Source organism: Trypanosoma grayi (assembly GCF_000691245.1).
Source record: "Trypanosoma grayi strain ANR4 Tgr_485_V1, whole genome shotgun sequence".
In the NCBI taxonomy this organism is placed as follows: domain Eukaryota; phylum Euglenozoa; class Kinetoplastea; order Trypanosomatida; family Trypanosomatidae; genus Trypanosoma; species Trypanosoma grayi.
In genome coordinates, this window is record NW_008826104.1 from 1 (window position 1) to 12,418 (window position 12,418).

General features: G+C 51.9%; 6 protein-coding genes across 6 annotated transcripts; all 6 read right to left on the reverse strand.

Moving 5' to 3' along the window:
• Positions 1 to 378: 378 nt before the first annotated feature.
• Positions 379 to 2,949, reverse strand: DQ04_04851000 (hypothetical protein; the record flags this gene model as incomplete). The annotated part of the gene is made up of 1 exon (XM_009313831.1): positions 379 to 2,949. One exon carries the CDS (start codon positions 2,947 to 2,949, stop codon positions 379 to 381), a length of 2,571 nt encoding a protein of 856 aa, XP_009312106.1.
• A 344-nt stretch (positions 2,950 to 3,293) lies between these two features.
• On the reverse strand, positions 3,294 to 4,670 carry DQ04_04851010 (hypothetical protein; the record flags this gene model as incomplete). The annotated part of the gene is made up of 1 exon (XM_009313832.1): positions 3,294 to 4,670. The coding sequence occupies one exon, from the start codon at positions 4,668 to 4,670 to the stop codon at positions 3,294 to 3,296; it is 1,377 nt and encodes a 458-aa protein (XP_009312107.1).
• Positions 4,671 to 5,136: 466 nt separating this feature from the next.
• DQ04_04851020 (hypothetical protein) lies at positions 5,137 to 7,542 on the reverse strand (the record flags this gene model as incomplete). Its single annotated transcript, XM_009313833.1, has 1 exon — positions 5,137 to 7,542. One exon carries the CDS (start codon positions 7,540 to 7,542, stop codon positions 5,137 to 5,139), a length of 2,406 nt encoding a protein of 801 aa, XP_009312108.1.
• A 392-nt stretch (positions 7,543 to 7,934) lies between these two features.
• On the reverse strand, positions 7,935 to 8,477 carry DQ04_04851030 (hypothetical protein; the record flags this gene model as incomplete). The annotated part of the gene is made up of 1 exon (XM_009313834.1): positions 7,935 to 8,477. The coding sequence occupies one exon, from the start codon at positions 8,475 to 8,477 to the stop codon at positions 7,935 to 7,937; it is 543 nt and encodes a 180-aa protein (XP_009312109.1).
• A 236-nt stretch (positions 8,478 to 8,713) lies between these two features.
• DQ04_04851040 (hypothetical protein) lies at positions 8,714 to 11,059 on the reverse strand (the record flags this gene model as incomplete). Its single annotated transcript, XM_009313835.1, has 1 exon — positions 8,714 to 11,059. One exon carries the CDS (start codon positions 11,057 to 11,059, stop codon positions 8,714 to 8,716), a length of 2,346 nt encoding a protein of 781 aa, XP_009312110.1.
• Positions 11,060 to 11,356: 297 nt separating this feature from the next.
• DQ04_04851050 (hypothetical protein) lies at positions 11,357 to 11,665 on the reverse strand (the record flags this gene model as incomplete). The annotated part of the gene is made up of 1 exon (XM_009313836.1): positions 11,357 to 11,665. The coding sequence occupies one exon, from the start codon at positions 11,663 to 11,665 to the stop codon at positions 11,357 to 11,359; it is 309 nt and encodes a 102-aa protein (XP_009312111.1).
• Positions 11,666 to 12,418: the final 753 nt, after the last annotated feature.

Genomic DNA, 12,418 nt, shown 5'->3' on the forward strand with positions numbered 1-12,418 from the left:
TATATATATATATAAACGTGTAGATAAACTATCCCGTATGTAAAGTTTCTCTCGATTTATGGAGCAGCTCATCGAAAGGGAAAGAGAACGTTGTAATGTCAGTAGAACACCTTATGAAATCCGCCATACTTTTTTAAAAAATTACTTCCCCTCCAGAGGAGCAACAGAGTGATGAAAAAATCCAGTTCAAAGAAGCAGCGAACAAAGCAAACAAACACACACACAGACATTGTATCTCTCTCTGTCAATCCATCTCACTCACCTACACACACACAGAACGTGAATCTGGAATGCATAAGCGGAGACACAACCAGTGGGGAAAAAAAAAAACACAAAGAAAAGCGGTATGCGGTGACAGCAATGCACCCCACTCCCAGCTTACTTTACATTCTTTACACAGTGATACATCACAAACCCACTTGGAGTCATCTCCGAGGAGCGAACTGTGTGGATAGGCAGTGATGGAACGGCATATGGAATGGGCCTTGCTGTCACCTTTGTAGGAGTAGCACCTTTTGTATGAAGCTCTGGCACAAGGGCGAGTTGCTCCGTGCTCGAAACATCCACTCCGTTCCCCCTTCCCTCGTCCTGCCTAGCGCGATGCATAATGAACGCTGCTTCCCCGTTGAGCACCATCACACGGAGATACCGCCAACGTATAATCGCTCGCTGGCGTTTCGATTCCTGTGAACCATCTTCAAAACGTGCCAGTGCAGCCTCCATAAGGAGGTAGGCAGTGGCTCCACCAATATCCGTCACGTTCCCTAGTGATGCCCGCTGAAACACTGTTGATGGAAGTCGTTGAACCTCTGGGTTGCGTTTTACTGCCATGCGCAGGCGCCCTATCGTATCCAACGTTTCGCCAGGAAGCAAAAAGGGCGACTTGTTATAATACGACGCTCTTCGAACCTCCCATTTGCTTAAACCAAAGACTTCCAAGTTTTTGTCAAGAAAGAAATCCTTTGGCTTCTGTGGATGGAGCGATGTCCTCGCCGTCGACGTCTGTTTGGTCTTTGTTTCACCCGAATCCCTGGAGACATCAGACCCTGTATCGGAAGAGTCGTCACCTTCAGCTTCTGCACCCGATAGTTTCTTTAGATGCCGTCCCTTTCTGTTGTTTCGGCGTGCTGCCCTTTCCTCTTCCCTCGCCGCTGCTATATGTGTTGCAATCCACTGTCGAGTTTCAGAATAAAAGTTCTCCGCCCATGTTTTGACATCTGCCTCCTTCTCCATAACGGCAACAGGGCACACAGAGTCTGGAAGGAGTTTGTCGCTATGTACAGCACTCCGAGGGTGATAAAGGACTGCAAAACGATTTACATTCTTGGCGTTTCGTGTCGTTGGAAGAATGGGCAGCAAAGTGGGGTCACTGTTAGTGTGACGCAGCCGTCCAAGCATAATGTTGGAGTCAACATCATCCTCAATAGTGGGTATTGACTCCTTCTTCTGTGTGCCGTCCGCAATGAGACGACTGAGTTCGCCCTCAGAATCGCTGTGCTCATCCCATAACGAAGTTGACTGCTCCGCGCTGGTGGAAGTTTGCCAAAACGGTGAAATAGTCATTGTTGTCTCACTCTCAGAAAAGGCGACGAAGGAGTCAATGTTACTAGGTGAAGAGACTACAGTCTTCTTTAATATGGGTGTAAATAAAAGCATGACGTAATCCTCAGGAGACATCCCACCGTGCATAACGATGAGTTTGTGGCCTGAGTGCTGTCGCCGAGCGCCTGAGGGATCAATCGCTACAAATGCGTACTTGTGCTGAAAACGGGAGACACCACCCACAGAGTAAAGCGGTAAGAGATGTTTCTTCCCGCTCGAGGTTTTGGGTTTGCGTTGACTGGCAGCACTTTGCCGCTCCGGTTGTCCAGTATGTTTTGACATCTTGCGTGCCATGAGTTCTGCAATGACCCGTTTGGGAAATTTTGTAGGAACAATAGACCACGTCATGTCCCGCAGTTGAAGCTTGAAAAAACCGTAAGTGGTGCTCTTTGATTTAGTCTTTGGCCTTGCTCTCGAATCCGTAGTTGATATAGAGGAGCTTCTGTCGGCCCTCCGCCGCCCGAGACAATTCTCAATGGGGGCCAGCAAAAGCGGAAAGTACCACTCCTGGCGTTTATCGTCGTAGGCGCCACCCATACTGATGACTTCACGGATGAAGTACTCCCACACACCGCTAATTCGGAATGGAATAGGAGTTTCTGGAGAGGCCGGTGTGTTGACCTCCACCCACACACCCGAATGTACATTCATCATATGTACTGTAGGTACGTCGCACGATGGGGAAGTCAGCACATCCTTTTCCACCATGCCAATAACAATGAGGGACGTTGTAGGGTTGTGATATGCAGCAGTACACATCTGAAGATGATGTGGGTTTACCGAATCTGGCCCGCGAATACCATTCCACACGCGGTGGTGGATATCATAAGAGTGGGCAACGTACATGTTGTGCTGTCGTTGGTGAAACCCACCAATGATGATCATTGTTTGTGTAGGCGGTACATACACGGCCGCATGCGAGAAGACAGGACCAGGACCCTGCGCCTGGTCGTAATTCACCTTCTCCCACCGCATTGTTTCAAGACTTAGAATGTATAGGTCATCAAACACCTCCAAATTTCGATGACCTCCAAACACTATCATCTTGCTATCATGCACTAGTGCTGTGTGATTGGCGCGCCCCGACGGCACTACACCCACACCCCGTATCTCTCTCCATTGCAGAGTCATCTTGACATTACAAAATATACTGGTCGAATACGAATTCTTCAGGCCATATCCCCCATATAAGTACAGGTCGTGTTTGTAGACCACAATCGTATGACCAACCCGCTGCAGGCCATTGTTTAACTCTGGCAAAATACCACCACGAAACGCCACCAACTCTGTGGTCTCATCCTGACCATTTCGTTGCTCCACTGATGCAGCACCCCACCCCTTGGTCATACCAGAGAGGGAGGAGTCAAGCGTATGTCTAATGGTATATTGAGTTCTTCCTTCCTTCTTGTTTTCCCTTCTCGTTCCTTTTCCCCCTCTCTCTCTCTCGCCGAGGCCCACACCTATGGTCGCGGTGTACTTTCTTCACACACACACACACACACACAGACAGACACACACAGCGAGAAAGAAAAGGAAACAGAAAAAAAGATGAGGGAGAGAGAAGACAAAAAGTGAGAGGCAATCACAGTTCAAAAATATTTTGCCAAACAAAAAAAGAGCATGCGTCTCAACTCGGATAATGTGTGTGTATCTTATTTTTGGAATTGGGGGGAGCCACTACGCCCTGCTCATCACCGCGTAGTGTCGAACCAGAAACACATCTTCAGCATGAACGTGAAGGGCAGGACAGGAGTGGACACGGCCTCGATAAGCTCCACCTCTTCGGCACGTGTTTCGGTGCCGTTGGGCGCAACCTTATTGAGAGCCTCAATCGCTTTCTGGACAAACACTTCAGAACCGGAGGAGGACACCACATTCTGGGATGCGAGCTTGCGCAACGGCTCTGACCCATCTAAGGCGAGCTGAAGCTCACGGTGGAGGCCAACAACATACCGCATTTTCGACTTTGTCATCACAAGCTCAAAAAGCGCCATTTCCTTCTCGGATGGTGAAAGAGGAGCGCCACTGCTCTCCATTCGGCGAACAAGAACCTCAAACTCTTCCGCTGCCACCGCCCCCACGTCCCCGTTAGCGCCCTTCTCCAGCAATTCCATCATCTCAGGCGCCTCACCACGCACAATTAGATTGCAGTGCTTCAGCACGTGGAGACGCCCGTCGTGGTTTACCGCACGCGTATTGCCCCCTTCGTGCAGCGCACTATGCAAGTCCTCTGGTGTTATACCGAGTCGCTGCGCGGTGGAAAGCAAAACACGCCCAATGCCCTTCTTCTGTGCCTCCCATCGTGCCTTTTCACGCGTCAAGTACTCGTCGAGGAGGGACATCCGCTCCTTTTCGTGCTGCTCCGCCTGCGCGCTCAGAGAGTTCAACGGATTCTCCACGTGATCGCCATTAGGCAGCGTCATTTCAAAGGCAGTCTCGAGCAATGTCACACGAAGGGCACTCGGCTGCTTCCAGAAAGGCAACTCCACACTCACGGGGGACTCAATTTCGGCGCCACATGCAGACCGACCACAATCCTCAATGAAGGCCTCTGCAGCTTTGTCTCCGTTCTTAGCGAGCATACTTCGACGTGTCTGCTCAACTGAGAGCTCAATATCATCTGGCCCCACTTCGGGGACATATTCACCACTAGTTGAACTGGAAGCACCTATAGATAAATCAGGTGTCGTGTTCTTCCCTGTTGTATCGGCGTCTTCTTTAGACTGCTGCACCACACGCCTCACGGTTTGTGCCAGCACAGAGGCGACGTCAGCCGCCCCTTCCGCGTCACCGTTCGCGATGCATATCGTCAGCTCACGGTGCAACCGCAGCGCTGAGGGGTGAGAACGGAAAACACCCGTCAGCGTTGCCATTGGGTCCCACTTACCCTGCACCACATGCGGTGCCTCAGTCCTGCTGGAAGTCGCTGATGGTACTGTTTTTGTGGCGATAGTCGCTCCGCTCTCCTGTGAGCATCCACAGCACGGCTGCATCATCGCCCCAGTCCCGCACGCCCAATGCCTCCACGGAGGCCTCACAAAAGCGTAGGCGCGTGCCGCACGCCGCATCGCACCACGCCCGACCCACGCTGCGTCCTATATACAGATGCAAGAGAAAAAACAACAACAACAAAGGAATGGAACGGAAAGGCAAGCAAAAAAAAAAAAAANAAAAAAAAAAAAAACGTTATCAAGCGTATTCTTGAATTGCTACGCCGATGTGTCACACAGTGCAGAGGTGCCCTGCTGCCCAATACAGGTGTCACCTGTAAAGGACAGTTCCATGGGGATGGGTTAATAAGGAGGTGATAGTATACAAAAATCATTCGGCCCTTTGCTGTTCTGTTGGTGGAAAAACTGTGCAGCAGCTACATTAGCATTGCTACAGGACGCGTAGCAGATTACTGTTATCACATACACACACGCGACGAGACTCTTTCCACTCGCCTTCCCCCAACAAGCCAAAAAAGAAGAAAGAAAAAAAAANAAAAAAAAAAAACACAATTTGTCTGCAATTCTCTCTTTGTAATTCCCTTCACACAGCCAATGAGGCCATGTAACGCTCTGCTAAGGACGGGTCTAATTCTACGCGACGACGAAAATGGTGGTCTTCTTTTAGCTTGCTCTTCAGAAAGGCAAGCTTCTTAGCCTTCGCGGCTTCCTCAACGAGCGCTTTCTGCCGCTCGCGCTGCTTCACGGCCTTCACGTAGAGCTGCTCGCATGCTCGCTTCTGCGTACGCGAAAATGAGCGGGGTGGCGACATCACCTGCGACGTATCGGAACTGTCTTTCCGCTGTCGGGCCGCTGATGCCTTCGTGGACCTCGTGTGGCTCTTCACTCCTGCAGCACCTCGNAAAGTGAAGCGGTTATTTGTCTTGGGATGGAACGTGCACTCCTTCAGCTCCATCTCTTCCTTCTTCTGTGCTAGCTTTGCTGCATTGATGCGCCCCTGCCGCGAGAGGCGCCATGCGAGTAGTTCCTCCTTCTTCTTTGTCAGTTGATTCTCTTGGAGAAACTCCCGCAGACGATCTGGGCTCTGCACAAGTTTTCGGCGAATACTGGTGGCACGTTCCTCCATCTGCTGCGGTGTATACAGCCGCTGCGGGGAACTCTTAAGCTCCAGGCGGGCAAGAATGCGGGAGTGAAGGAGTTCCTCTACCGCTTTCTGTTCCCGCTCTGATTCCGCCAGTCGCATTCGCTCGCGCTTTTGTATCATGGACTCAACAGCGTCATTGTAAAGCCGGTGAAAGAAGCCATCATCGGCAATGTACGTACTGCGATGGCCAGAAGCATCCCCGCCACGGCCACTATTAGGTATGCTCTGGCGGCTGTTGTTGAGACGTGGGGGTGTAACGTAATAGAGGCGTTCAAATACCTCCTCGCGGCGCCGTGCGGACTCCTGCCGGCGTTGACGACGCCGCAACTCCTCCTCATCATCTTCGGCCAGCAGCCGCTCCTTCGCCTCCTCCAACTTCATAAAGTGCAGGAGCCGGCAGCGGCGTTCATCTCGGTCGCGGCGATTGTTCATGTGATATAACCGCTCAAACGGGTCGCGGAGCATGGCATCCTCCATTACCAGGTCATTCAACTCCACCTCGTCGCGCACGGCTTCAATCTCCTCGTCCAGCATCTCCAGTAATTCCTCCCTCCGCTCATGGCGACCTCGCAACGGTGATTCCAGCAAGCGATGCTGCTTGTAGCGCTCCAACGCTGGGCTCGTACCAGGCGCAGCGCGGAGTGGTGTCGCATGTTGTTGACGGAGAAGAGAATTGCCGGTGAATTTACGCGGCGTTGCAGGTGCGCCCCCGCGTCGAGGCGACACGACTGCTTTTTGCATGCGCAACCCCATCTCATCATGCACCGAGTTACGTTCCGAGCAGGAGGAGCGCGTTGATACCGGGGCGCTCGACAGCTGTAGCCGTCCATGGGCCTTCCCTATCCTGGTACTGCGCCGTTGCGGCAGCCGTCCAGAGCTGCTACTCCTGCTATCCTGAATACTTCCTCTTTGCTCCTTCCCATAGCCGAAAAATGAATTTCGACTTCCATTGTAGGTGTGTGACGACGGTGATGTCATTTTCCCATTACGAGGGTCTCGCCCACTGCCGTTATTAATCACAGAGCTGTTATAGCTGGTATGCCTCCGCTGCTGACTGCCATCCTCCGAAGGGGGATGGCTCGCCCCTGTATGGCGCTTGAACGTGGTGGTGGTGGCGGTGGATGCTGGCGCCAATTGTTCGGAGCCCCGCGATTCATTAAGACACCATCCACCGACATCAGTGCCGTCGTTTGCCACCTCCCTCACTTCACCCGTTGGCAAAGCAGGGACATTACTCCCGTCCTTTGCATGAGGGTTGTGGGTAGCGTAAGCACCGTTCTGTGAACGACTGCCGCTGGCTTCGCGGAATGTCAAGGCAGAAGGATTCTGCACAAACTGAATACTGCTTTGTGTTGGTGAACCAGACGCACGTGAGGGCGTTTCGAAAAGCAGAAACTTGATGGATGACGCATCATCATCATCGTTGGTGCCCTCATCCTCACAGCCAACAGCATTTCCGAGGGTAGCTGAATTCTTCCCACCCTCCCCCCACTTACCTAAAGCGCCGTTTTGCATATTTGTATCCGATTGCCCGGCATGGGAAGAAGGACGCGGCGATGCTTGATTCTCTTCTGGTAGCGCTGCTAGATCTTTCGTATTTGAGATATCATTAGCAGTTTGATGGTCCTCCTGATCTAATTGCCGTTGTGCTTCATCTTCTGTTGCTGCTGCTGCTGAGAATTCTGCCACCTCGCTCACTTTGCTATTATGCGGAGAAGCACAGTCCGTCACTAATGCAAGGTGCTGCGATGCAGTGCCCGGTCGCTCTGGAGTCTGCGACGGCGACAGTGACAAACGTGTATGTCGGGAGCAGTACGTGGAGGAGTCGTCATCCATCACATTCATCTCGGAGGGATCCCGATGCCGCTCTATCGGACGAATTTCCTCACACGTACCTTCCAGTTCTAGCCAACACAGAAACTCCCAACGAGAGACCCCTCTAGATGGCGTCTTAGCCCGCTACTCGTTGTACTGAGTCCTTTCCCACCCCAAAATCTCAACTAAACAACATACAGAGGGGAAGAAAACACAAGAATGTTGTCAGACCTGTACACCACCATGGGCGTTGCCCCACCACAAAGCAGAGAGCGGCTTCGCCTCCCCTCCGGCATCGGACGATATGATACGAGAGCAGGGCTCAGACATGTGTGAGACGACTCCCACGAGAAATTCCCTCTGAAAACAAAAGAAAAAAAAAAGAAAACAGCAATCATCCAATACAGTGCCCAACCCCCTCACTACACTTCGAGGAGAGCAGAAAGTTTTTCGATAAGCTGCCGCTCTTTTGCTGCGGAGTCGTCATCTACGAGTTGTCGTAGCTCCCGTTGCACCTGGAGAAAGAGCTGGGTTGCTGAGACATCCTTTGTCCGTTGGAGTTGTTGCACCATGCATTTATTTTCATGCATGAACATCTGACGCGTTGAGTAGAGCAAACCCTCCGCATAGTTATCCAGGGCAACCTGTAGGCCAAGGATGTCTGACTTTTGTAGATGGTTCTCATTACGCTCTTGGTGCTTGAGAAGTTTAGCTGCAAGGTCCAAGTGAAACGGCACAATAAGCTCACTCGGCGAGTAGCCTTCTCCATCTTCCTGGAGTCTAGTCTCGGAGAAAGGAAGCTGCGAGATAGATGACCTAACTGCATCCTCGGGAATGACAGACCTTAGAGTCTTCCGCGTCACAGAAGGCGAGGTGAGCGCAAAACTGCCGGCGGGCAGAGAGTTTGTGGCCGACTCATACTTACCCAGTGGTTTCCTGGGTGGCGGTGACGCCTTGCTACGCATGCGGCCTTGTAAAGATGCGCGTCAACCGAGCAGAAAAGAAAAAAGCAAAACGAGATATATGGACCCTAGAATGTGCTCATCACACATATTGCGCAGAACATGTCAGTAGCCAAACAATATTAAAAAAAGGAAGGTAAGGAAACTCATGCTCCCACCTCCATAGCGACTCAGAGCATTACAATCTATCCATGAATTTACTTCGCTTTAATCGTACGGATTGAAAAATATCCCAAATCTCAGCTCTTATACTTCCGCTTCAACTTTTCTCGTTCCTTCTTACCAGGACGCCGGTACTTGCCTGGGTGATCTCCATCCATCTCATTGGTGTTCGGGGCATCTGAGGCTGGCACAGTCTTAGTCCTCTTTTTGGGGGGTTGCGTGTCGTCGTCACCATCAGTACCGTCTGCTACTGTCGTTGCCACGGGTGCCTCTCTTTGGTCTCCCCGAAGGTGTGGCTTGTTCTTCTTGTTCCTCCCCACGGTGGGCATGGATGCAGTGGGATCGACAGCATTTGCTGACAGTGCCTGAGGAGGTGCTTGCACATAATCATACGACACGCGCAGTGCATGGAAGAGGGCTGAATTCTGTGTGGAGGCACCGGCACGCGTCTTGTCGTGGCTTGATAGTACAGGAGCCATACGGCGTAGCTCGAAGCTGTACGACATCTTGACGTCTTTGGATCGGTTCGATGGCCCACCGCCTGCGGAAGTGGACGCCACATCCCCACCCATAACAGTTCCAGTAAAAGGAGAGACAAAGTGCTCACGCCGCGCAACGTTTTCCAACGTCGAGATGTGCGGGGCTACAGTACGCTGCCACGTCGCTATAAGACGAGAAAAAAGCGCCAATCTTGGTGCAGTGGGGGCATCGCCAGCCCCTGCACTTCTCTCGATGTAATCGTTGATGCAAGCCACGATACCTTTCCGAGAACTTGATGGCATCCTCTGGAGGAAAAGACTTTGCAATTGCACAGTATGTGACGTCCCAGCTCCCGAAGTCACAAGTGTATTGGCCACATCACATTGCAGCATCACATTACTTTCGTTCTGTTTACCAAGAGATTGTGCAGCCGTCACAGCTGCCTCAACGGCTGACATTCCTTTTGGAGCACTCGAAAGTACTCCCTCCGTCGCCAAACCAACCAATGGGAAGTACAACGTCTTTTTCCTTGACTGTCCCAGCACCCAGAGAAAGGCAGCAAGACTTGGCACTGCGACCTCCGTCTCCATCAGCGGCCGAGCGTCTAGAAACGTATCTTTCAGTGTGACGCCGGGATGAAGGTTACATGCGATTATGTATCGCATTGTAGTATAGACAGCCTGGGAGAGAAACAGCAAAGCCCGCTCTTTTTCCTCTTCAACGGGAGGGCGTGATTGTGTGTCTGCATAGTGTGTTGCCTCTAGAATACCGCGCAAAAACGAGCAGTCAACCACAACGGAGGCAATCCTATTTGACTGCTGCTCAGTACGTTCAACCGCGTCGTGGAGACAGAGCAGGCTACGCCCCATCTCCTTCTCGCGCCCAGGCTCAGCGGTGTTGTATTTCATTTGGCAGTACATCTTCCAACAGGACTGAATGTCCACCTTTGTCACCCCGCGAATAACAGGTGGAACATTACCACCGTTGCCCATGACGACGACAAAGAGAAATACTAGATCCACGCAGCTGTTCTGCAGAATCTCTGCTGTGGAGATGTGTTGTGCCGTGATGGTAGGCGGAGAGGTGGGAAGCGTCTGCACTGGTGCTTCCTCACCATCCTCTCCGTCGCTATCAGAATCGCTGAGCGCAACACAGGCACCGGTGGCCACCATAGGGCCGTCCTGCTTTTTGCGGCGAACCACATCCTCTTCCTCCTCTCCCTCCTCCACCGCCACCACATCCAGTTTTTCCTGTTCACTTTTTGATATTGGCGTGTTGGTATCGAGCGGCGGCCCCGTCGCTTCTTCATTCTCGCCGCTAAGCGCCTCCACACACACTGCGATGTATGCCAAGACGTGCGTCAAGCGCAAAACACACATCTCAAACATTGTGTCGTGGAGCTTTGTTGCAATCGACACGGTGTGCGGCGCTGGCCCACAGAGGGCCCCACAGAGCACGTCCGAGTCCTCAGAGATGAGGCAAAACGTCGGCACCTCTGCACCAGCGGCGAGTGCTTGAGTGACAAGCTGCCTCTGCATATCAAGTATCTTGTAGTCCGCCTCTCCAGCGACCTGCCGACCACTGATGAGGATTTGCAGCGATGCACCGCCTGGACGCTGCCTGTAGTGCCGTTCCAACTCACAACATAGCTGTTGGATAGCAACATCTGCGTCAATTACCGTTGTGTGAGTGCGGTGGCTCCGTGACGTTCCAGCGCGGTGCCGCTGCGCATCCATGGCAAAGATGATCGCTCGTCTCACCTGCAGCTGCGGTTGTTTCAGGAACTCCGCCAGTGTTTCGAGCCCGATGGTTTGATGGGCGTTTGTGGCATCAATAAGGACAAAGTCAAAGCACAGTGTCGCCACGCCACCACCTTTTGGGATTCGACACAGCGCAGCTGGCGATGCACGCGCGACAAACTTCAAGAAATCCGGAAGACCCATAAGTCCTTCACGCAAATCTTCCTACTCCCCGTGGCACAAACGGTATAGAGGGGGCGAAACACCACTGAACAAGTGTGCGACAAGAAACAGAGGTTGCTCCACAGGAGTATGAGGTCCCAAGTGAGAAAAAAAAGACGCTAAATGGTAAAAAAAAGGCTGTAATAGCCAATATATATATATATATATATATATATATGCACCCACCCCCACTTCCTCCCTCCCTTTTCGTCATCTCGCAGAGCCCCCCGCCCCCCTCTTCCCTTCAAAACAAACAACAGGCTTCCACCATTTCTATCCTCAATCCTCAACGGTGGCGTGTTCAACGTCCTCCAGCTCCTCACGCAGCTGCGCCATCTTGACATCATGTTCCCTCTTCAGACGCTCCAATGCGGCGGTGTCGCCCAGCTCAGTCAGATAGGCCTGCAACTCCTTCCAGAGCGTCAGCGTTTTCTCCGTCTGCTCCCGCGCGTCCCGTATATCCTCTGCAGCGTACACTGTCCCAATGCTCTCCCTCGACTCTGTGATGAGTTCACGAGACTCGGCAAAGGCCTCCATAAGCTCCAGCAATCTGGAAGAGACTTCCGGCGACTGCAAAGAGCTGCACATTCGCCGCGAAACAAAATTGGCGTCTAGAGCGATAGTTGGAAGGCTCACTCCCGCCGGTGTGTGGCGTACCACTCGAAGAGACGCCATCAGAGGGAGGTTTGCTGCGACGCAGCGAGAAGCCGAAGCGCTCGCCTGCGTACATACTGTATACGCGAGCTTCATTACATCAACAACTCCTACCCTTTGCACCAGAGAGAACACCACATAAGATATGTTGTAGCACGCACTCCAACGCACAACGAAGTAGACTGATGCAGAGGCAGCACACCAAGCCAGCGCTTCATATCCCCGTGGGCCCCTACCCAGACGCACATGTCAAAACAAAACAAAACAAAAAAAAAGGGCATGCATGGGCAAAGAGGGAAAAAAAAACACATTTAAAGAAAATCAGAGAAGATAATGGAGTCGTTGCGCACAAATGTAGGCACATATAAAGAGCAGAAAAGTCCTTGGAGTAACAGATGGGAACAGGGCACACTTCCCCACGAGTCGATACAGAGCAACACACCACGCTGCTCCAAAATGTGTCTCCCTCCCTCTCTCTCTCTCTCTCTCATGAGAGCAGAGAGAAAGAGAGAAAGGCGTGTGCGAAGAGACCCCACAAAAGACAGCACACCCAACCACAACGGCCTCAAGGATTAAGCGGACCAGCAACGTTCCACGTCTGTTCTCCTAAAAAAAAAAAAAGCTACACATTTAAAACAAAAAAAAAAGAACATTAAATAAAACGACCAACAACGGTTGTTCACTAAG